This window comes from Orycteropus afer, unplaced genomic scaffold (assembly GCF_000298275.1).
Source record: "Orycteropus afer afer isolate SDZICR_OR568_19922 unplaced genomic scaffold, OryAfe1.0 scaffold00105, whole genome shotgun sequence".
Lineage (NCBI taxonomy): Eukaryota > Metazoa > Chordata > Mammalia > Tubulidentata > Orycteropodidae > Orycteropus > Orycteropus afer.
Genome location: NW_006921692.1, coordinates 6,806,304 through 6,832,877, shown reverse-complemented (window position 1 = coordinate 6,832,877; position 26,574 = coordinate 6,806,304). Strand labels below are relative to the sequence as shown.

General features: G+C 34.6%; 1 protein-coding gene across 1 annotated transcript in view; it reads right to left on the bottom strand.

The window, feature by feature from the left end:
• Positions 1 to 26,325, bottom strand: part of TMEM161B (transmembrane protein 161B) — a 47,843-nt gene extending 21,518 nt beyond the window's left edge. The window contains exons 1-4 of the mRNA XM_007943390.2: positions 26,228 to 26,325; positions 15,761 to 15,844; positions 12,353 to 12,450; positions 8,384 to 8,540 (exon numbers count right to left, since the gene is read on the bottom strand). Of these exons, the coding sequence (XP_007941581.1) occupies positions 8,384 to 8,540; positions 12,353 to 12,450; positions 15,761 to 15,844; positions 26,228 to 26,301 (413 nt within the window). The 5' untranslated portion in view covers positions 26,302 to 26,325. The remainder of the gene's footprint in view (positions 1 to 8,383; positions 8,541 to 12,352; positions 12,451 to 15,760; positions 15,845 to 26,227) is intronic.
• Between the last annotated feature and the right edge of the window lie 249 nt (positions 26,326 to 26,574).

The window sequence follows — 26,574 nt, the reverse complement described above, 5'->3', positions numbered from 1 at the left end:
AAAACCCAGAGAGATGCACCTGGTGCACAGGTAACAGCCCAGCTTATAGACTGAGACAGACTAGGAAGAAAAAGAGGCCATCCACTTCTGAAAGATTTGGCCAGGGAAAACCTTATGAATAGCAAAGAAACACTGTTTGGTACCATTGGTACTAGTGCTAATTTATTTTGCTTTATATTACAAAATTTCAACCCATGTAACAAAAAGAATATTAGGAAAGAGAGATTTTTTTCCTGCTACATGGCTGAGACTTTTAATGTTCTTATTTAAATCACTTCAGTATAGATTATACCTCAACCTAAAGAAAACAAAAAAATCACATAACTAGACCAAAAAGCAACATCATGATAAATGGAGGAAAGACTGAATTAATTTGTCAAAGATTTTTACTTGGATCCACAATTAATGCCCACTGAAGCAACAGTCAATAAATCAAATGATGTACTACATTGGGCAAATATGCTGCAAAAGACCTCTTAAAAATGCTAAAAAGAAAAGATGTCAGTTTAAAACTAAGGTGTGTCTGACCCAAGATATGGTATTTTCAATTGTCTCACATGCATGTGAAAGGTGGACAATGGATATGGAAGAAAGCAGAACTAAAGTACATGAATCGTGGTGTTGGTGAAGAATACTGAATATATTATGGACTGCCAGAAGAATGAACAAACCTGTCTTGGAAGAAGTACAGGTGAAAACTCCTTAGAAGTAAGTAATGTCAAATTTCACCTCTCATATTTTGGAAATGTTTTCATAAGGGGTAAGTCCCTGGAGAAGAATATCATGCTTGGTAAAGCAGAGGGTCAGAGAAAAAGAGAAAGACCCACTGAGTCATAGCTGACTCGACAGCACCTAATAACAACAATTTAACATTAAGAATTTCCTCAAGTGGAATTAAGTCATAATAGATAGGTGCAAACATAAAACTAACAGGAATGAAAAATCAACAACAGGTAGAGGCAGGGAAAATTTGGAACAGAATTTCAAACTCTCATGGGCTCCAGACATTCTGGAATCATGAACACTCAAACCAAACTCTGCCATGGAATTGGTCCCGACTTGTAGCCACCCCTCCTAGGCTGTATCTCTACGGAAGTAGATTGCCCAATTTTCCTTCCGAGGAGTGGCTGGTGCTTCTGGTTAGTAGTCAAATAAATGCCTTAGGCACTAAGGCTGGATGAAACCCTAAAAATATCATCTTGAGATAATCTTTGTACCTTAAACAATACCCCCTGAAGTCTTCTTAAAACCAAAGAGCTTAGCTTAACTAGTAAACAATGTCTGCCTTGAGTATCATATTCTTTTAAGATCTATATGGCATCAAACTGAGAAAAGCAACTCGAAAGATTAGATAGGAACCTCAGAAGGCAGAGAATTTATGTTAATGGGAGTGGAACAACTCAGAAAAAGAGAGCCAGAAAGGCTACACAGCTCGAAGAATGTAATAATCAATGTCACTAAATGGTATATGTAGAAACTGCTGAATTGTATGCTTTGCTGTGTATATTTTCAATAACAAAATAAATAAAATTGTATATATGTTGTGTGTACACACACACACACACACACACACGGAGCTCTGGTAGCATAGTGACTAAGGAATTTGACTGCTAACTAGAAGGTTGGCGGTTCAAACCTGCCAGCCGCTCCACAGAAGGAAGAGTAGGTAAAGATTCACCGCCTCATAAACCCAATGGGGGTCGCTATGAGTTGGAAATGACTCGATGGCAGAGAGTTTTATTTACACATACACATATCTATCTATCTATCTATAAAGTAAAACAAGGGGCTCTGGTGGCAGAGTGGTTAAGGCACTTGACTGCTAACCAGAAGCATCAGTGGTTCAAATCTGCCAGCCACGTCACAGAAGGAAAATGGTGCGATCTACTTCCATACAGATTTACAGCCTAGGGAACCCAATGGGGGTCACTCTGAGTTGAAATCAACTCAATGGAAGTGAGTTTGATTTTGGTTTTTATATATAAAGAACAGTTAGAGAGTGTTTCCTAGGGGAAAATGTTTTAGTATGCTTCCCTTCAAGTTGAAGATGGTTTTGAAATGGTGGACAAGCTTTATTTCTGCTCATGTAGAACACTGGGCAAATATGCTGCGAAGCATTTGCATGCAAAATAGCATGCTTGGTAGGGTAAAGGGTCAGCAAAAAAGGGGAAGGCACTTAAACAGATGGATTGGCACAGTGGCCCCCAACAGTGGGCTCAGGTACAGCAAGGACTGTGAGGCTGGAACATTTCTTTCGGATATAAGATAACAATTTAACATAGTTATCTAGGCATTACAATGTTTGTTTAGTTTGTATTCACACTGCTTTATAGGCTCGATTTACTCAAAGTAAGAAAACATGTTTTCTATACCTAACTTGGTTGACCATGAACATTACTCAAATATATTTTATCACTGATGATTTAAGAAGCAGGGGGGGAAAAAAGTCCATATTCTAAGAAAAAAAAAAAATTTTTTTTGCCAATATACTAATCTGATAGACAATGTCCTAAAGAATAGGTACACAGATTTTTCAAAGGTTTACAAAAATTCTTCGTAATATTTGATTAGATTATGCTTCCATTCAAGCATTTTTAAATGTTTTTCTACTCTGAAAGAAGTACATTAATCCTCATGATTTATCAAGTAAAATCCTTTCAAAAATAACTCAACCTCGTCTTCCAACTTAAAAAAAAAATCTTTGGATGATTTTTAACTAATTTTTTGAAAAAACATGATCAATTATTTTATTTAAAGAGGAAAAAAAAGAATCTAAAATTCTCCCCAATATTATACATGTTCAGCACCCCACAACACACACACACAAAAAGTTTATAAAACCTAAAAACTAAATCCACTGTCATCAAGTCAATTCTGACTCACAGCGACCCTTTAGGATAGAAGTAGATATGCCCCATAGGGTTTCCAAGGCTGTAAGCTTTACAGGAGCAGATTGCTACACCTTTCACCTTTCTTCTGTGGAGAATCTGGTGGGTTAGAACTGTCAAACAAACAAACAAAGGTTATAGCCAGCCTCAAACTGGCCAGGTTGTAGGAGAGAAATAACAGCCAGAGGTTTTGAAAGCACAGAACATAAACTTTATCAGAACACACACACACGCACACAAAACTGAAAACTCTTAACTACTCTCTTGATTAATATAAAACAAAGAAGGTTATCCTTAAAACTTTAGATTCCACATCAAAAGAAAAAAGTCAGATTCACTATAAATTAATAAACAGAAATAAGGTCCTATTATCCACGTTCTCTGTATAACTCTTAGGTTTCTGTCCTGAAAGCTGAGTAATGTGGCAGCAATAATGTTATAGATCTCTGAAAGTTTATAAAAGAAACAAGCTTTGATGTTATGTGTTACACAGAGGTTTTCAAGACAAAACAGGCACCCTGGCTCAGATTCCAGAACTTTGACTCTTCATCTCTTTCTCACTGAGAGGTTTGGTATCTCATGCAGTCCACTTCAGGGGTGTTTCTTTCTCTTATTAATCTAAACTAGGACATTTTTATAAAGTGAGAAAATAGTAATTTAGAACCTTTTATACAATTTAGAAATGGCAACTAAGTTGTGCTGGTTTGCTGTAGTCATCTATTTCCCACAGCAAACAAATATAAGATTAATTTGTAGACCTTTAGCTTACAAATGTACACACAGAACTTAATATCAAATCCAGAATATCTTATGAATTTATTTCAATTTAAACCTTTCTCTTCAATTTTCTTTATATAAAATTTGCATGTCTGGCAACCAAGTCAAATTAAAATTTTAAAACATACATAATAGGGTTTTGTACCTTAAACCATCCACACTGTAAAATACAAGCACTGTGGAAATGTGACTAATGATCCAGTCCTTTAACCTAATATAAAAGGACTACTAAGAAGCTTTATCATTCTTTGTAGAATAGCTTTTTTCTCACTCAAATTCAAGTAACTGACTCAATATTACTCTCTATTGCACAGCATATTCATAAGATTCTTTTTTAAAAAATTACACACTGTAAAGTATTTTAATTTTTTAAGTTCCATCTCTACCAAGGAATTCTGGATTTTTTGGAAGTGTTATTTTTACCTTTTCTTTTACTCCTAAGTGAAAACTGAAAATGATATGCTTCATACTCATAAAATCCAGACAGCTCTCCCGCAACTGTAAGACTTCATGGGCCACTATACAGGAGAGACAATTATCAAACTGCTTCATTCTCATCGCACCCTGTGTCTTTCCTATACCACCTACCTTGGCACAAATGAAATTGGAACAAATGGATTTGGTAAAAGAAAGCGATTAGAATTGTAAATTGGAAAGAGAGTAGAGTTGAGAATTAATGTGGATGTAGGAATAAGAGCGGAAGGAGGTTATGTTAACTGAGATGAATATGTAATTCAGTAGAAGCAGAAAGCAAAACTGATGACAAGGTATGGCATAGTCTTAGGCTTGAGATTTTAGTGCCATATATTTTAAAAAAACATTCTCAGACTTTCAGAACTTAAGATTCTATAGGAGTTATAATATTAAGTCAAATTTAATAAGCGAAAGAAAAATGACATAGAAAACAAGTTATGTGCCTAATTTGGGGACTACCTTAACAAAGGACATTTCATCTGTAACAACTAAAGAGAATTTCTAATTCAACTGATGTATGTGCGACTCTGGAAAGAAGTGGAGCTACTGCCCTATATAATCAAAGTAGACATGTGTTTGCTAATAAGTAATCACATATAAGAAAATAAAGAGAAACTAGACAGAGGTCACTTTACCTACATTCTGTTCTAAGGAATGAAAGGCATACCCGATATGTTATAACTAAAATAAAAGATAAGCTATAAACAGACTTCTCCTTGGTGTTAATCTGAATACCTGACATTTGATTCTGGTTTCTTGCATGTCACTGAAGGCAGCAGGTCATTTTCTTACATGCTTCAGGTTCAAAGGAAAATCATGTACATAAGAGACAAAATTCTACTTTCCTTCCTCTTCCATTCCCCTTTTGTGAAGGGTCAAAATTGGTAGAAAATAGCTTGCATTTTAAAGCCATTTAGAACTTTCTGTTTAGACACAGGGAGACAGCCACCAACTATATTCTGGCAGTGATGCTACTGTTGGTGACTTTTACCAGTACACTAGTCAAAACTACACAGACCCAGTTTAGTACTGAAGACCGTGAGAGCTTTGCTCTCACATCATTAGGCATCAATGAGTGAAATAAAAGATGCAATTTAATCACATGAACAGTAATTTGAGTTGCTATTCACAAATACAACTCTCTTAGTAGTTAGATTTCAAGGGCTGAAACACATTAAATAAAACTACATATAAAGAATATCTATTTCCACATGAATATAATACTATTTTAACATTATACAGAAGTGAAGAAAAGAGGACTTGAAACACTCACTGATAAAGATCAAAGCCTACAGCTTTCAGTGTGGATTACACCACAATATAAAGAAAACAAAAATCCTCACAACTGGACCAATAAGCAACATCATGATAAAATGAAGTTGTCACGGATTTCATTTTACTTGGGTCCACAATCAATACCCATAGCAGTCAAGAAATCAATGTATTGCATTGGTCAAGTATGCTGCAAAAGACCTTTTTAAAGTGTTAAGAGAAAAGATGTCACTTTAAAGACTAAGGTGTACCTGATCTAAGCCACAGTATTTTCAATCACCTCATATGAATGTAAAAGCTGGGCAATGAATAAGGAAGACCAAAGAGGAACTGATGCTTTTGAATTGTGGTATTGGCAAAGAATACTGAAAATACCACAGATAGCCAGAAGAATGAAGAAATCTGTTTTGTAAGAAGTATAGCCCAATGCTCCTTAGCAGTGAGCACAATGAGACTTCACCTCAGGTATTCTGGATATGTTATCGGGGGGACCAGTCCCTGGAGAAAGACATCATGCTTGATAAAGGGCCAGCAAAAAATAGAGGAAGACCCTCAATAACATGAATTGACACACTGGCTGTAACAATGGGCTCAAACATAGCAATGACTGTGAGTATGGCACAAGACTGGGCAGTGTTTCATTCTGTTGTACACAGGGTTGCTATGAGTCAGAAATGACTCAAGAGCACCTAACAACAACAGTAAAAACAAATTTAGAACCCACTAAGAAAATCAAGACTATTCCATAATAAACAACATAATAAGCAATATTTCAGAGAACAGGAGAAATCATTAAAGAGTGAAAAAAGTAGTATGATATTTAGTCAGCTAGTGCTAATTATCAAGTTAAAATAATTTTAATGTTTTATATGACTTGATGGGATGAGTCCGTATTCTGATTGTATGGTATTTTCACATGTTTAATACTATAAAAATAAATAGCAGTATTTTAAATGCTCGAATTTAATCTGTTCTTAAAATCAGCAGAATACAGGATATCTGGGAATGTCAACTGACACACGATTAGTGTTTCCATCCAGCATAATATACACTCTATGAAGATGTTAACTCTTAATGCTTTGTCTGGCCCATCTGGTCTACATTATACCTAAATACATCCAAAAGAGTCAAGAGAGAGGTAGCACTATTGAAATGCTCAAATCATATCACATGTTTAAAGTGGTATCTACTTACAGCTTTAAAAGAAAGTCCTGTAGTCTCCAGTTGAATATAAAAGATGTAAGACGTGCACATACTGTTACTTCTCAAAATCTCACTAAATCAGTAATCTGAGTTTTTTTTTCTTTTTCTTTTTTTTTTTTAAAAAAAACCCCATAAGAAGAAAAAACAACAAAACAGATGTCAAAAAAACTTTGGAAGGCAGCAAATGGATAGACAAGCAATAACTAATCTAGGTTTCAGCTTTTTCTGCTGTGCTGGGTCTGCAAAGACAGACCCAAAGAAGAAAGCCAATGCATTTATCAGAAGCCCTGGGGAAGTCAGTAAGTGGAAACACCAGGTACTTCTAAAGGCAGGATTACATGATGGGTAAAAATAAGAAAACTGGTTGCAAATCTGTATTAGTAATAATGAAGTTCCCAGATCTTACCTTGCCTAATTGTATCAATTAGGTGATGGTCCTTGCCTACTCTGGCAAAACCCAGAAAAATCACTATCTGAAGATGCTAAACCAGAGAAGATTTGGCTTAGCAACCTCAAGCAAAATTGAAAGTGACAATAAGAAGTGGGGAAGGGGTGTTAAATAAATGTCTGCACAGTGAATGATGAGACTCTGAGCCTTTTTCCCCAGTCAGCTTACAAAACATTGTCAGATTTATACCCCATAGATGGGAGAATGAACACTTCCTCTCTGGAGAAAATGATGAGCCCAACAATCTATTACCAAAAAACCCCACTGCCATCAAGTTGATTCTGACTCAAAATGATCAGATCTGCCCCATAAGACACCAAGGAAGAAATCATGGGATCCAGAGATGGCTGCAGGGAATTCCTAGGAAGATAGTGAAAAATTCCAGAAGAAAAACTATGAAAGAAGTTTAGAGAACTGAGGACTCTAGGAGGGTATTTTCATGGGAAAACAAAACAAAAATGATATATACCCACTCCACACTTTTTTACATGATTTGTTTCCAAAGATCAGGATGTTACCTGAAAATTGGTGTTATATAAAGGATGACCACAAAATGGACTACTTCATGATGTAACTGCCAAATTACATTAAATAACTACCAAACCACTGAGAATCACAGCCAAGCCAAGCTGACACATAAACTTAACCATCACAGCCAGCACTACTCTTGCCTCCCACCTCAGTGTTCACTACTGCCACAGGTATGCTGTTAATGCACAAAATAGATTTTTTTTACTATTGCCACAAATGCAAAATGCTGGATCACAAAATAAAATGCTAAGTGGAGTAGGTGTATTTGAACTACTGAGGTTTAAAATTCTGTGGAGGAAATTAGTTTCTGTTTTACAAAAATAAAAAGTTATTCAAGGAAGGAAAGGTAAGAAAAAGACACTACAATACTCAGCAATAAATATTTTAATGGGCATAACAAGGTAAAACTAACTACTGATTTAATAAAAAGAAATTTCTCATAAATATTTCAGGAGTATGGAAAAAGGGAAGGAAAGGGAATGGGGAAAAAGGTGCAGTACATCTAAAAATAAAGAAACAGCAGTGTCACATAATATTTAAAAATACAGAAAGAACCCCCCAAAAATACATTAAAAAAAAAGACAAAGGTAAAAGTGGCTGTATCTGTGACATGGGGCTCAAGGGTAAAAAATGAAAGGAATGAAACTACTTTGTAAAATTTTTCAATTAAATGAAAAGGATTCCAGCAAAGAATAACTCTACTTTTTAAATCAGAGATAAGTTCTAATGGCATTAGCTGCATGCAGGAAACAAATCCATAAATTCATATTAATGATGTTTTCAAGGATACATTGCAAAAGATAAAACGAGCAGACACCAAACTACGCTGATATTCATTTCCTGAGTTGGCTTCATAAAACTGTAGTAGACTTCAGTTACTAGATACACAACTGTAGCAGCCACTGTGAAATCCACCAGCCACTGGTATTCTGGAAAGTAATGTAATGCTGAAAAATAAAAAGTTTTCTTTAAAAAAGTTTTACTTAAACTCTTATAAATAGCTTATGAGGATCTATCCATTGTTATCTTTAAATACGCTAGACTGCTGTTAGGATATTATTTGTTGATTTGCAATACAAGGTGTGCAAATAAGAAAATCTAAAAATACAGGAAATAGGTCAAGAATGTTAGTATCCAAAACTAAGTTTTCATGCCTCATGATTTAAATAACTAAATTAAAGCCAAAAAGATTACCGAAATATATTCAAATTTAAAATACATGATTACAAATTTGTTGGCATTCTCTTAAGTAACCAGTACTTTTTAAGGGAATTATATTATCCATTTTTATTAAGCATCTAAGCTATGATACTTTAACTTCAGAATACAACCAGGTCTAGAATACAATGAATTTACTTTTATTTCTGTGAAGAGACTTAAACTTCATGTTATAATTATTAACTAAACTAATGAAAGACCAATAATATTGTGAGTTATTACAGACTAAAATAATAAATTATATATTCTTTCTACTTCATCAGAAAAAGCTGATGAAATGTCTATCAATTTTGCATAAAACCATATTCCTTCAACAAACTATTGAATTCCAAGGATTTACATTAAAATTAACATCCTCTGAAAGTAAATATAACTCCCTCTCCTTTGCATCACAGTTGTTTTAAACTTCTTAGAAGGTATCAATACTCTCATTTACTTCCGTAAGAGCATAATCCAAAGTATCAACATTACCTTGTAGGCCACCTAAAAATATAAGTGAATCACATCTATATAAACCAATTCTTTTATGTTCTCTCTAGTACTTAACAAAACAATCTACACTGCTCTGGAAAATTTTTAGTTGTAACATGTAATAAAGTTATACCTGGGGATTCAGTATTCTTTAACCACACATTTAGAGAAACAGCGTTTTAAAAATAAAGTATTACTCAAAGAAAGACCTATTAAAAATACAAAACCAAACTAACCAAAACTTCCATTGTGTCTCCATAAAGTGACAGTAAGATTTTTAGAATCTCAAATCCTTTTTAGATTGAGTAAAGTTTTTATTTACTTCAGGTTATTTTAACTGCTTTAGTTCTTTTGTTCTGATAGACTTAATAGCTTCTAAACACGGGCCTGAAAGATTTATCCTAGAGTGATTACAGGATTCCTGCTCACCCTTCCTAAAACACGAGGAGGAAAAAAAAAAAAAATTTCATTCACTTTGAGCTTTAGAGTAACTTTCTGGAAGGAAGACAGAGAAATGGTGAAACAGACAACACTTATTTCTAAAGATTTTCAAATTTTATTAACAACTGAAGTACCATTCTGATTCTCTATGCCTGCCCCCACTCAGACAAGCTTCCACCAGGGGAACTCACTCAAAGCAGTCAAGTGACATTCAAATGTTCCTGTGTTCTGTAAGGTTCTTGTAATAGATAAGGCTATCTGGTGGCAACGTGATTAAATCTGTTCTATGGGGTCATGATAAGTCAGAATCAGCTTGATGGTAGTGCTTTGGTTCTGGTTTTGGTGTAAGAGCTAATAAAAACTGAGATAAACTTGTGAAGCAGTTATTGGGACACTAATATATACTTTAGAACAAAAGTACAATTTATATATATCCCTGGTTATACGGTTAATTCAAAGCATTGTCACTTTATTTTTATTTTTGTATTTAATAATATAATTATATATGTGCCTTTTTTCACAGAACAGTGGAGTCAAAAGAAATCTTACAGATCATGGAGGCCAGTGGTTTGCATTAAGCTCCAGAGTTGTTATGTGCTGTCAAGTCGGCCCCTACTCATAGCGACCCCTCCTTGGGCTGCTGAGGCAGTATCAGTACGGAAGTAGATTGCCCAACTATCCTTCCAAGAAGTGGCTGGTGGGTTTGAGCCTCCAGCCTTCTAGTTAGCAGTCAAATGCCTTAGGCACTAAGCCATCAGAGCTCCTAAAGGGTATCCAGGGGTCAAAATATCCTCTGCTTTTACCTAAGGAGACACATTTAGCATGTATTCATAAATGACTACATAACAAACTGTTGTTGTTGTTATGTGCCATCGAGTTGGACCCGACTCACAGTGACCCCTCCTTGGGTTTCCGAGGCAGTATCACTGATTGCCCCATCTTCCTTCCGAGGAGTGCCTGGTGGGTTTGAACCACCAGCCATCTGGTCAGCAGTCAAATGCTTTAGGCACTATGCTACCAGAGCTCCCATAACAGATTAGACCTCAAAATAAAATAGTCCCCAGTCATTCAAGCCAAGCACAATATTCTTGAAATTGTATGAGCAGTTTATAAAACTACTTTTCAAAATTGTACAAGTGATATCAAAACACTGAATAAACTGCACACTGAAGCTCATAAAAGTTGTCACTTTTATCCACTACCTTAATTTCAAGTTTTAAAGGTGTAACCTGGGCAAAGTTAAACTTCTCTGTGCCTCAAGTTTCTAATGAGGTTTTGTTTTAAAAAAGGTGATAACACTTACCTACCTCTAAGAATTCTGAGTATGAGTTAATACAGGTAAAGCACTTACAAAAATGCCTAATATTCAATTATTTTAAGCTCTAATTCAAGTTAATTAACTGGTAACTACTAAACATTGTTAGTATAAAAATGACAAAAAGTGTACTAGAAACCACAGAGAATGTGCATATAGTCTTATATTTGTATGTCTATGGACATTTTATGTAAGTAAGCACATACATATGGTAAAACAAATGTGACAACTATTAATCAAAAAGTCAAAGTACTTTGAAATGTTTTTAACTGTGCATTTAGTGTTAAGAAAGAAAAAACAAGATGACATAACCAATCTTGAAAGTCTGAATAATACTAGGCAACTGATTCAAGTAATTCGCTATCAGATGCTAGGTAATAAATCTCTTAAGTTTGTTTGACAGTGGTACGAATTAACCCAAGAAGAGACAAACTGTATAATGATCTTTTATATTAAATTACCAAAATTCTAAAAAATAAATAAATAAATTACTAGATAAATAAAATGTTATTTTACTTCCTCATTTCTCATGTAAACCAGTGGTTCTCAAACCTGGTCATATTTCAGTATCACCTGGAGTACTTTTAAAAATACACATTCTTAGAACCCACTCTATACTTACATCAGGTAGGACAGGAGAATCTTTATACTTATAGAGCCACTCAAATGACTCTGATGTACAGTCAAATTTGGAAAACAGTTTTAAATAATATCACTTTAGATTCTTTTCCCTTTTAGCATTTAAATGATTTCACATAAATTTCCATTTTAAACTTAAAATCAATAGCCATTATACAATTACAGAAATTGAGATATGAGGGAAAAGAAAACCTAAATGACTTATTCAGAGATACCCAATAGTTAAAAAAGTTAATCTTGAATAAGTAAAGCTTCCTGACTCCTAATCCTGTTCATTATTCAGAGATCATTGTCTACCAAATGGAAATATGAAACAGAATGAGTAATACAGGCAATTCGATACAAATACACAAACGCATTTTTTTTAAATCACATCATGAAAAGAGCAGAAAAGCAAAATCAAGAATACAAGAAAATAAAAACTCTGATATCAATTTAGTAAGAGAGAAGCTGTATAATAAACTCATGTTAGTCTCTTCTAAAAAACAGGAAAATAAACTGCTAACCAACAGCTTCTACAGGTGAATAGGAAAAAAAAAATCAAATCAAATATAATCATTTTGAGCTCTTAAGTTCTTAAAAAGATTTCATATTCTGTATAATGAAATGAGCCACAACAGATAAAATCTGAGTACTTTCACTAACATAAAACTGAGATTTACAGATTTCCCTTACCTAAAGTATCCACTTCTGTAACTGATTTTGTTTCTAGATGAAGGTCAATATCCTTTGGAATGGTTAGTGGCTTACTTTCAATATGACCATTATATTTCCTATAAAAATCAGACAGGTGACACAGAAAACAAGTTACCTACACTGTTATCCAAGTAAATACAAATGTGATTTTAAATTTCAAAGTGAAAAAGAGATGCAGATTTTTTAATATTTCACTAAAAAGAAGGTAACATACTCAACGGGGATCATAAAATGTTTATGTAAATTATTATGTGAATACACAGATTACCAAAGAAAGAGTTAACTAACTCAGTAACAGAAACAAAAATCTTGGTTGCTAACTTAGCATTTCACCCTCATTTCTCCTACTCTCTCTTCTGCAGATTTAAATACATTGTCGTGGAAACTTTCTTCAGGCACAATAGTGAAAGGAAATTAAGGCAAGTATACAAGTCTTTGAAATACAAAGATTACACACACACACACACACACACACATAAATAGACTTGTAACTAAACAAGTCAGAGTTGAGGAAATACATTAAGATTTATGTGCAGAAGGAATTCAGAAACATGAAAGGCAACTCAAGTGGCTGTTACTAAGAATCACAGATCAAGGAAAACAACAGAAGAATTCTTCAGGTATATATTATAAATCTCAAACTTCATTTTTAAAAGAAAATCAAATGTATAAAGAAAGTAATAAATTAAATTTCAGTAACATTAATTACTATACTAGAAAACAATTTCACATGTATTTTTGAATAAATATAAATGGAAAAATTCAGTAAACAAATTATTTTGTATCAACACATCAAATAATTAGTGTTACTAGGAACAAGTCAGTGACAGTAGTGTATCTTTTTTGTAAATGTCACACATGTTCTATATAAAAATATTGATCATTAAAAAATTACAAAAATACTGAGTAAAAGGCTATGGTAAGCATGCAAATACTTGCCAAATGAATAGTACAATACCTAACTAAATTTATAAATTTTGAACACTGTACCTATAGAAAAGTGAGTTGCGATAGTTAAAAAAGAAGCTCTGAAACTGAAAACTAGCCTGTATTAGTTATTAGTTAAATAGGGCAACCTATTTAACATTGGTGACCATCAGCTTCCTCATTAACAACAAGTCAAGTCACTGTACATTAATAGGGTGATTTTGTAGATTACGTATAAGTGTATGTAGCAGTGCTCTGCAAACTATATAAAACGATTACCAAACCAAACCAAACCAAACCAAATACACTGCCGTCGAGTCAGATCCAACTCATAGCAACCCCTCCTTGGGTTTCCAAAGGAGTATCACTACGGAAGTAGACTGACCAACCTTCCTTCTGAGGAGTGGCTGGTGGGTTTGAACCACCAGCAGTCAAAATTGGTATAATATTTATGGTACACATACTTAGTAGTCAAATGCCTTAGGCACTATGCCACCAGAGTGCCTATATGAAACAATTAGGCAGAAATATTTTATTAAAGAACAAAACTATTGGGATAAAAAGTAGAAAAGCTCACAAATAAATGTTACAACAAGCTTTAAGGTGTATTTTAATGGTAAGTAAAAAAAAAAAAAAAAAAAAGAGGATGGTAATAAAATCAGTAAAGGCAGTCTTTACAAATTTCTAAGTTCAAGCCCAATAATCATTAACATTTAGAGAACTAATACCAGGTTAATATCTGTATGACATAGACATAAAATTTAATGACAAATTGTTGTCATCACTGACATTTTATAATGCTGCTTCAGAATCATTATTTCAGAGTCAGAGTCCTCCTGGATCTCCAGCTGAGGAAACTGAGACTCATTCAGAGGCTAAGTAACATACAATTTTCAATTTAAACTGAGATATAAAATTTTAGACTTGAATGGTCCTTCAAAATGACTACTGTGAAATCAAAATGAATCCCTCCATGTCAAATGAGGCTACTGTGGTCTACTCAGTGAAGTTTATTAGCAAGTCATTTTCTTCATAAACTTTAAACATGGATATAAATATTTAAGAACTGAAAGATACCTATTTAATTATACAATGAAACCTGTAAGAGCTGGAACTTGACAAGACTGCCTTGTTTTTCTGGTTCTCACAAGTTTTCTGCCTTTGACAGGGTAGGCTTTATCCCCTCACTCCATGAAATATTTTGGAAAATATTTGACTTTTCCAATCTGACAGATTTCTCCCTTACATGGGTTCTAGTTTTTGTAGGCTTTATATAATATCCCCTTTTCTAGTTTTAAAGACGAGAAAATTAGTATCAAACACAGGTCCATTTGTCCAACATCACAATACTAACGTATTGCCGTCAAGTTGGACCCAACTCATAGCGACCCTTCCTTGGGTTTCCAAGGCAGTATTACTATGGAAGTAGATTGCCCAAGCTTCCTTCCGAGGAGTGGCTGGTGGGCAGGCAGATGCCTTAGGCACTACGCCGCCAGCAGAGCACCCTCACAATACTAAGCTGTGGCAAAATCTGAAAAAGCACTCAAACCAAGTAATATCTGTAAATGAGTTGTATGGTAAGAACATGAGTTATAAGTCTTGCCCCAACTCAATCTTCACCAACTTTCCTTAATATGATGGCTATTTTGTTCTCACAATTTAAACACAAAGAAGAATAAAGTTAATCATTCTTGAGTAAAACAGTAAGCACTGTTTTAAGCTTCCATATTTAGATTACTAAATATTTTCTTAGAGTGATATTTTAGATGGGTTTCAATCTCAAATATATCAAATGCTTATAGCACTAGTAAAAAATGTGCCTTTAATCAAAGCACAAAATGCATGCACATATACTGTATTAAACATTTGTGATGGTTATGTTGTATGTCAACTTGGCTAGGCCTGGTTGAGTGGCTGGGCAGCTGATGAAACTGGTAATCAACTCCATGGTGGAATCTCCTGGGAGCAGCTGAGTAAGCTGCCTTTGGGTATGTGCTCTGCTTCCCGTATATAAGGAAAAGCTTTGAGAATGGTCTCTAGCCTATGGCACACTTGGACCCTGCAAGTAGCTGTGTCGTTGCTTAGCAGCCTGCTATGCTCTGCTGACCTTGGGACTTAAAATGGACTTAAGTTAATGGCCTGCCATGTAGTTTGGTAACATCGGGATTGTGCCTTTTGACTTGTCAACCTTGGGGCTTCTCAGCCTCAGCAGCCAGCAACTGTCTGAGTGAAGAAATGCCTCTAGCTCCAGTGGGCCAGGAGCAGGAGGCCGAGCTGGAAACCAAGGTTGAGGGGCTTTCACGCAGCCCCTGGAGCCTGGCACTTTGAACTTGGACTTAAAGCCTCCAAATTGCGAGAGAATAAATTCCTGTTTGTTAAGGCCACCCCATTTGTGGTATATTCCTGTCAGAGTGGCACAGAACAACATTTAACACTTCCATGCTCAACAATATAACTTACCTATCTTTTTTGCTTTTCCCTTTTTGCTGCTTCCCTGCAAGAATTCGTAATTCTTCTTCTGTAGGATGTTGATACCACCTCAAGCTAAGAAAAAGAAACTCCTCTTAAACAAAGCAATTAAAATTACTGGAACTATTCATTTATTCTACAAATTATTTACTGAGTTTCCAGTTTGTGAAGACATTGCTGCGAAATGTCAGGTGAAAAACCAGAATCTGAAATTGATACCACTGCTTAAGCCTTAAAAGGATTTAGGATTCAAATCTAGTAAACACTTACTAAGCACTTACTACATGCTAGGCCCTGCAATTCTGATTGTACACATATTTCTTAAAATTAACAATGTCGTAATATATAATAAGGTTATATAAGTTCATTATTAAAATAAAATTGAGTGAACTCTACAGGCAAGCTGGCAGGAAAACATTCAAATTCTCAACCCATCCTTCATTTACTCAGAAGGAATTGACAATCACCTTAAAAAAAATAGTTGTTTGACTGCCCTGACAGCTACATGTAGTCTTTCCTTTCCTCCTTTAATTTAGTTTTGAGAATTCTCAAACGTTATGTGCATAAAAATTAGCACACAACCCTTTACTCTTTCTTGATTAGTCAGTTAGGGTTTCAACAACTGAAGGTATTCACCTCTGCTACACAGCCAAAGTATCCAAACAAATCATTTCTCTCTCAAGAACCTTCCTGATCATTATGAATTTACTGTCTTACCCAATGTTCCTTAAGTGGTGCAAATTGTTAATGCACTCAGCTAACTGAAAGGCTGGAAGTTCTAGTCCACCCAGAGGCACTTTGGAAGAAGGCCTGGCAATCTACTTCCAAAAAAATCAGCCACTTGAAACTTTATGGAGCACAGTTCTACTAACACACATGGGGTCAGAGTCAAATTGACAGAAACGGGTACAATTACCTACCTAGTATCTACCAGCCACCTAAACTTGAGATTCAAGTCTTAACTTTCAATGTACCCACTCCATGTCATTACCAATGAACACAAATGTATTCAGTTCCACTCTTAGTTTAATGGCTTTATAATAAAGTAAAAGTCCCTAAACTACAATTAACATGGGTGAGGAAGCAGCTCCTGAAATCATGATTTAAGACCAGAATTTTAACTTAGAACATTTAGAAGAACATTTAAGCAAGAATTCATTTATAAAGACTAAAATCATACACTTAAGTTTTGAGGAATAATAAGCAAACAGTAAAAAACTCTTTTAGTACAGGAAAACTTAGGTTATATTTAGAGCCCTATAATAATGAACAACTTAAATTTAAGATCCTTAAATTTTCTACAAACTGTTCCTTTTAAAATTTTTTAAGTTTTTAAATCTTATTTTGTGATCCCATTTTTAAAAAATGGAATAGATTTATTATACCTCTTACTAGGTAACTTATAGCCATCTTCACTGACAAGAGTAATTGTTCAAAGCTCAAATCTAAAGATGCTGTTAGGCCAGGGGTAGATTATACAATAAGCAATGTAAACACGGGCTTATTTGTGCTTACTCAGTAATCTGTAGTGAGAAGTTCACATTTTTTCACCATACCTGTAAGATTCTACTTCTAGGTATGACTGATGTCTGTCTCTTCCCCAACTTCACAGTACCTTCCTATAAAATCAAAGTTTCTTTTCCTATTTACAATCCCTGACAAAGAAAAGTACTCAGAAGGTAAGCATGAATTTATTTGTGCTTACTCACTAATCTGTAGTGAACAGTTTCACGTATTTTTCACCACATCTTACCCATGTGTAACTGTTCCACAGATTAGTAAGTAAGCACAAGCTTACTTTGCTTATTGAGTAAACTACCCCTGGCTTAGGCCCACTCACTTCTAGTCTGTTAATCAACCATTTGTCCATTTATTACCTATCCATGATTCATTCATTCATCAAACATTTATGAAGAGTCCATTATATTTTAGGTACTCTGATGGCAATGACAATATAATCATAAACAGAAGGCCAAAGTCCCTGCTTTTTCGATGTTTATATTGTAGTTGGAAGGCAGAATTTAACCAATACCATTTATATGTATATATAAATTGTAACTCTATACAAAAGAAACAAACAATGGTGATAATAAGTAAAAAAAAGTCTTAGATATGAAGTGAGGAAAATCTTTCTGAGATGTCATTTAAAACAACAACCTAAAGGATGAGAAGAATGGATGGAAAGAGCATTAAGGCAGATAACATATGCCCCAAAGCAGAGAGGCAATAATATTCCAGTAACTAAAAAAGCAATGAGGCTTTAGTATCATACACCAAGAGAAATACATGGAGGGAGGCTGAAGAAATAAACAGAAAGCCTTAAGGTTCCCTGTATAAAGTTTAAGTTTTATGATGAAATAATGGTTTTGAAGCAGGGGAGATAAATAATTCTCTTTACATTTTAAGACTCTTTTTGTTGCTCTATGAATTAGAGGGAGGCAAGAATACTAAGGAAATATATTTTGAACACTGACTCAATAGGTTATTACTGGTGGAGCAGAGGTAGGGAGAGAGAAAAAATAAGGATTCAATGATGTTTATATTTCTGACTCAAGGAAAATGGTGGTACATTTTCTGAGATGGAGAAAAGCACAGAGAAATCAAGAATTTAAATATTCAGAGTCTGAGGTATCTATGAGACATCAAGTGAAAATGTCAAGAGGTCAACTGCATTATTAGCACCCAGAACTCAGAGGTAATTTGAGGTAATTTGTGACAAATTTGTCTATACAGGGAAACAAGGAAATAAGACAACTAAGGAAAGGATATGGAAGGGGCTTTGCTTTTTTAAGGGGGCACGGTTATGTCTTCTTGTTGTTTTTTCTTTTAATGGGAAATATTTTATTAAAAAAATGTGTGGTAAGAAGCAAGAGCCAAAAGAAATGGAGCAACTGATAAAACAGAAGGGAAGAGTCTAAGAAACAAAGTCTGGATGAAGGAAAGAAGAAATGGGGTCTACAGTACAAATACACAAACTGGGCAAGCCTCTATAGGACAAAATAAAATTATACAAAAAATTTAAAAAATAAAGAAACAGAATTGCATATGGAACAAGGGTTGTGGATTTGGTTATGTGATGATGAAAGCGATGCTCTCTGGTTTCAGTAGCTTATAATGATGCTGAGACAGACATGTAAAAAGCTTGAGGAGAAAAGATGAAAAAAGTTGAAAAAGCTGCCTGGCAAAGTATACAAAAGTTGCCAGGAATTATGGAGTGGCCATCTCAGACCTTAGTCTGAGATTGTGAATTTAAAGTATAAAACCTAGAAGTATGACTGTACTATATTTTTCAACAATCAATGTATTGTTTGCTTCCATACCAAATGGTTCCTATCTGCCATAGTCTTTTCTTTTGCTATGAGTTGATATATCTATCTCAGCCAAATGAGTCTTTGCTTGCAACAACGCATTAAGCCTTTCTACTACATGCCAGGAAGTTTACTAGATTTAGATTTTAAGCAGCAATTAATAATAATGTCACAAAAATAAAATGAAGTAGAAAAGTGAATTATGTTAATGTATTAAGCAAAAAGGAATATGATGTAAAATTGCAATATAATCAGAACCATTTTGGGACAACATGAATAGAAACGATTAAAAGGAAACTACACAACTTACAGGGATTTTCTTTCGGTGATAGAAATATATTCCATCACTTCTCATTCTTCCTTTGTAAATTTATCATCTTTTTCTATAATAAGGCACATACTGCTTCTCAGTGGAAAATAAATTAAGTTTTTAAAAATTAAAATGTATTAACAAATGTGGTTAAAACACTGAGTCTCTTGAATTTAAGTTAAATACATTAATTTTAGTCTATTTTATGACATTTACCTTGGCTACTCAGTGCCTTTTTTCATTTATGTTCAGATTGTCAGCAGTGTCTCATATAATAAAGCCAATGTCCTACTGTACTCCAATAAATTATTAAAACAATTTTTCAATGATAAAAATATATAAAGCTCTCAGGTAAAACAATCTCAGACAACTATTACTCTTACCAAAGTAGTTCAACAGTACTGAAAAGAAATGTATCAGAAAGTACAGAATGTATTGATCTAGACTTTATTTTTTAAATTTAAGCAGCAATACCATTTAAGGCATGCCCACTGGAAATATTTTCAGAAATTTAAAATGGAAAGCTGAACATGAACAAATATAGAAAAGTTTGGTATTGACAGAGTAAGCTAAAAATGCTTTGATGCAGTCATACAAAACGCTATTCCAAGATACATAAAATAGACATTAAAGACAGCTTTAGTCTCTATTCTAAATCTCCCAAATTTCAACAATAACAAAAAAAAAGAGAAAATAAAATATCACTGCAAATCCTAGAAAACCTGTTCAGCATAAGAAGCTTAAAAAAAATTGCTATATACACACAGTCTCTTGTTATTTGTTGGAACATTCTAAAAGTTAAGATAGCTAAGGCAAGGAGAGGAGGGACTCAGGCATTCCATCGGGGTAGAAGCTGAAGGTTTAAACCTTTCCCTTAGGTCATAGGTCCCACCTACTGTGCATATGAATAGTAGCTTTAGCTCTTCAAAGGGAACTTGTAGATTCTTGGATCAGGCAACATGCGAGAGAATAAGCAAAACAAATTAGAGTAATTGAACAAGGTTTTTAATAAGAGTATCATGGGTCACAACCTCTTTTCCCAATATGGGATGAGACAAAATCAGAGTAAATCTGACCATAATATATTTTCACTGAGGGACATATGAAGGGAAGTAGCAGACCAAAGTAAGGAAATCTAGGGAGACAGAGAGACAGAGAAAAATGCATGAGCCCTGAACTTAACAATTAGGAAAGTGAAAGGCAGGTTCAGCAAGGAAGCTTTACAGAGAAAAAGCAATATCCTACACCTCATGCAAAACCCACTATTCAAATATACAATAAATGCAGCCTATTATCACTTACCTCCATGAAAAGAGGGGCCAAGCAAACTTCAAAACAGAAAGGAACTTTAATTACAATAGAAAGCAGGGAATACTTTGGTTACAAATCAGTGGTGTACTGGATATGATAAAGAACTGATACTGTTAGGTAACCCAAAGCAATTGCTAAAAGTGTTCTTTTGTTAGAGAAAACAATTCACACTAAAGGTACAGATAAAGCAACTTTCCAGGATTTTCACTCTCTAGGCAAGGAAGGAAGGAATGGAGCAGAGTCTGAAGCATTAAAGTTCTTCATAGTTGAATTTTTCTAGTTTAATAACACATGCTCATGGATTAATAGTGAAGAGAGAGAGTTTCTTGTCAAAGCAGGCATCCCTTCAACAAAATCTCATATCAAAATAGTCATATCATAAACAGAAATGTAAAGAAGGAAAATAACATTTCCTAGAAGAAAATGTTTTCCTATTAAAAAAATAACCTTGAAGAATGGAATATAAAACATTCTCAATTTAGTAATATGGAATGAACTTTCAAAGGGCAAGGAGAGGTGTTATTTTGGAAATTAAGTATTTCTTAAGCTCTATTTCATAATTGGCTGTTATACTCCTGTGGCACAGAGGTTAAGGTACTCAGCTGTTAACTGAAATGTCGGTGGTTAGAACCTACCAGCCCCTGCACGTGAGAAAGATGCGACAGTTCTACTCTATCCTACAGGGTTGCTATGAGTCAGAATCACCTTAACAGCAACAAGCTATCTGTTGTTGTTGTTGTTATGTGCTGTCGAGTCAGCCCCGACTCATAGAGACCCCTCCTTGGGTTTCCGAGGCAGTATCACTACAGAAGTTGTTGTTGTTGTTGTTGTTGTTGTTATGTGCCGTCGAGTCGGCCCCGACTCATAGCGACCCCTCCTTGGGTTTCCGAGGCAGTATCACTACGGAAGTAGGATTGCCCAACCTTCGAAGTAGGATTGCCCAACCTTCCTTCCGAGGAGTGGCTGGTGGGTTTGAACCGCCAACCTACTGGTTAGCAGTCAAGTGCTTTAGCCACTATGCTACCAGAGCTCCTCAACAAGCTATCTAGTCATACAAAATTCATGAGAATATATTGAGTGAAGAAAAACCATACACTACCATCAAAAAGAAAAAATTAAGTCAACTAGAATTAATGGGGTTTATTAAGTGATAAACTGTTAATGAACATGGAGCACCCTAAACTGAAAATGGTAAGGGCACAGTTACAATGCCCCTTTAAAGCTTAAATGAGTATTGCCCTGATTGTCTAATCACATTAAATTTTCATTTTCTTTTGGGAAAGTTGGTGACTGAATGCCAAGCTGGCTTATCTCAACGGAATCAATGTTGCTACTTTATGCTGGTAAGTAGTGCTAACTCATGCTGTTAAGAAAAACTAGATTAAATTTCCAATCTTCTAAAAGTCCCTGCTTCTTGTAATTAGACTTCTGACTAACTTTTGTTTTGCTCTTGGCAGAAGGAAGCCATTTTAACTCTTGCCTGTATTAAAATTTTTAACACTACCTAACTGACCAATCCTGCTTTTAGTTCTAAGGTACAATGAAAACTGCATTTCCTAGCCTCCTTTGCACTTTGGCCAGAGTCAGTTACAAGGCCCCAGCCTACGTAATGTGGGCAGAAATGAGTATTCACTCTAAGCCTGACCCTTAAAATCTTCTGAACGATTCATAGCCAACTCTCTTTTCCCTTGACAATGGGCACAGCATCTAACAAGAGGAATGACTCCAAGGCTGAAGGAGGAAGAGAGGAACAGCAAAATGGAAGAAGAAGCCAAGAATTCCTGGGTCACCACTCTGAGGATAGCTGAATCCCTCAATCATTATTGTGTAAAGCACCCTCTGAAGATCTACCCAACTCCCATCTGATTGTGACCATTTGATTCTGATTCCTGTCTGAAGGAAACAAAGTGAGAAACTTTCAAATTTAACACTGAAATTTTCTGAGGTCATAATATAACCTAACACATCTCCTATCCCGCCTACAGTGTGTTGTTGTTGGGTGGTGTCAAGTCAGTTCTAACTCATAGTGACCCTATATACAACAGAATCAAACACTGCTCAGTCTTGTACCATCCTCACAACTATTACTATGTTTGAGCCCATTGTTACTGCTACTTGTGTCAGTCTAGCTTGTTGAGGATACTCCTCTTTTTGCTGACCTTGTACACTTTATCAACCATGATGTCCTTTTCTAGGAACTGGTCTCTCCTGATAACATGTCTAAAGTAAGTTAAGACAAAGTCTCCTTATTCCTTGCTTCTATGGAGTATCCTGGCCCTACTTCTTCTAAGGCAGATTTGTTCATTCTTCTGGTAGTCCACAGTATATTCAATATTCTTCACCAATACCATTCTTCTTTATTCACTGTCCAGCTTTCACATGCATATGAAGAGACTGGAAAATACCATGGCTTGGGTCAGGTGCATCTTAGTCCTCAAAGTGACATCTTTCCTTCTCAACACTTTAAAGAAGTCTTTTGCAGCAGTATGTCTGATGCAATATGTCATTTAATTTCTTCATTGCTGCTTTCATAGGCATTGACTGTGGATCCAAGTAAAATTAAATCCTTGACAACATCAATATTTTCTGTTTATCATGATGTTGCTTACTGGTCCAGCTGTGAGGATTTTTGTTTTCTTTATGTTTCTTGTGTTTCTTTAGGAGTGTACAGATCCAAGTGAAATGCCAGATAAAAAAATTTACCAGTGTAATGTTGTATGCAAATACAGAAGTAATAGAGCTCTGGTAGCGTAGTGCCTAAGGCACTTGACTGCTAACCAGAAGGCTGGCGGTTCAAACCCACCACCCACTCCTCGAAAGGAAAATGGAGCAATCTACTTCCGTAGTGATACTGCATTGGAAACCCAAGGAGGGGTTGCTATGAGTCGGGTCTGACTCGACGGCACATAACAACAACAACAAACCAAGCTAAAAACTATGCAGTTTTTTAAAAAATAAAAAATCAAACCCTCTGCCGTCAAGCTGATTCTAACTGAAGTAGAAATTCACAATATTAACAGCAATATGTAAATATTATTTAAGAGATAGAAAATAAGTCAATTTTTTTATATTAAAAATCAACAGGCTACTAATTGATAAATAAAAATCACTTATTCCTTCAAGGTACGGACTCCTTCAGAGAAATGGCAGGCTTATCGACACAGTAGGGTTGGACGTCTCTTCAAACCCTTCACCCCAAGAGGAATAAGAGTTAGATGAGAGATAAGGACAGAAATTAACATACAAAAAGAGAAGTCATATCTTATAAGAAAAATATGCTTATTTACAGTTATTTAGGATACACCAACAGAGCACGTTTTTTTGAGGGGGGGGTTATGATACCTGTGGGGTAAATGAATACTAAGATGATATACACAAAAACTAAAAACAAGTTTCTTCTGCTATACTCATGATTAATCTATCAAGTCCTCAGGAATCTCTCCTTAAATTCGTTTAAGCATTTGACAGATCTTAAAGAATGCCCTCATATTTTTCCCTTCCTTCGGCCCTGATATTAAAACAGTACATTTCATATCACAAAAGGTTGGTAAAACAATAATTATCCCAAAAGAGTAAAATCAATCAACTGAATTAGGTGATAACACTTAGCAATTTGAAAATTTCTGAACTAACATCAAAGAAGGTAAAAAGCCAAAAAAACCAAACTCACTGCCACCGAGTCGATCCCGACTTAAAACTAGGAAGAAATGAAGCTAACAATAGCAGAAGAGTAAACCCAACTGGAAAATTTCGGTTTGCACCCTGAGAACCTTATTTGGCATAAAAGATAGCATTAACTAACACTAAAGTTAATCTGTTTACAAAAGCAATGAAAATCAAAGAGAAACCTCATGTTTGTTTTTAAAGGCTGAACGTTACCTCGAATTAGTAGATATGTATACTTATGGCATAATCTTGTGGAAAAAGTAAAGATTTTAAATATTCTAATATTAGCAAAGATAAGAGAATCAAGTTTTCTATCCCTCAAGTTTTGGTTTTCACTGGTAAATGTAAGTTTTATAGGAACAAATGCAAAGAAGAGTATGTAAGAACATGGAAATGCATATAAACTAAATTGAGACAAGATTGCCAAGATCTTCAGAACCAAGAGACTGTAAGACTCACTGGCTCAGAAGCATACATTCTAGAAATAGACAATTCTCAGTGGAAAATAAACTACCTTGATGTTTTACATCTAGTTTATTAAATGAGACTCCCTTTATTCAGAAATAATGGTAATTTGTCCATCTCATTTTCACTCTTTCATGATCTATGGAAAAAAGTTTTAAGAAAAATAAGTAAACAAAGTTGCACAGGCCATATAATGAACAACAAACTTAAATTTATTATAAACTATAATAAAAAACTAGTTACTGATGATTGGTTTTCAATCATAAATAGATCTGACAGACTTTCAACTTTTACCAAAACTTTAGTTATTTACTTTGCTAATAAAACATAGTCTTGAACAGCTGCTTTCTCACACATTCATATATACACACACATGTGTACATGTGTCATGTTTTACCATGTTCTAAAAAATTTTAAACTATCTGGAAAAGCAATATTCTTTTGTATTTAAACATTGATACGAAAAAAATATATAAGCATAAAGAATATAAATAATTAAAATGGAAAACAGATTCCATAAAGGAAATATAAATTTTATGGGTGGGCTAGCCCTGAATTAAACATTACTGAAGTACATAAAATCATTAGTAGGATGAGAGTTATCCATTGTTCTTTATCTTCAAAAGGTATAAACAAAAGAAAATGGACATACAAAGCACAAACAGAGGATTTGGTTATTTACTGATGATGAATAATTGAAGTAAATTTCAAAAGTTAATCATGGTACCAACTTTATCACCTACCTTTCATAATTACACAGGACTTCAGGCATGCTTTTCTGCATGCAGACTATTCTTGTGTTTGCTTCACTATCTCACCTCTACGAAGCTTCTTTTGAGTTTCTTATTTTACTGCAAGACAATTCAGCTACTTGTGGCAAGAGTGGGGAGTGTAGTAGGATTATAGTACAATGGACAATAAAATAAATCCCATAAAATAACTCCACCTGCTTGCTGAATTAATCCTTTGCAGTAAAACAAAGAACCTCCAATTCTAATACTATATTCTCAAATGAGCCACCAAAAATAGAACATGATTTTCAGCCATTTTTCCAACAACAGTGAAATATTTAAGCTCCTCAATTCGTAATTCCTCACTCCCTTGTTGACTTAACTTTTAAAAAAATGTAGCAGAAAAAGATATGTGGCATTTTTGGTGGCCACAGACAGGACAAAGTTGAGAAGAGGGGGAAACTAAATTCTGGACCGTGACTCTATTACCTTTCTGCTAAAAAGATAAATTATTAATTGCTCAAATAATAAGGAAACTAAGATTTTTCTCATAATTTTTATTTGTCATACTTTTAGAAATAGGAATTAGCACTTAATTTTTAGGAATTCATCATCCTGGAAAACTAAATAGAGATTTAGTTTTACAATCAGCCTGTCCTTGCCTTACCTGCCATTACAGAGTAGCCATCGTGCAAGAGAGTAATGAGGTATTATCTTCTGCATGACACTGGCCATCACCATGGTAACAACCAGCTGTATACCTATCACTCCCTGTGTAAAAATAAACAAAGTTAACAATGAAAATATTTGAATTTGAGGAAATTGCTGGAAAACTTTTACACATTTTGAAAATTAGATTTTTAAGAAAAATGCAAATGAGATTATTTAAATATATATTGTTACTGAAGACCATTTAAGTTTATACTTGAATTATTTAGTCTTGTGTCATAAGCCTGTACACGTTATCTGAGGATCATATCCATGTGAGTAAAAGTTAAGCATATATATATATAT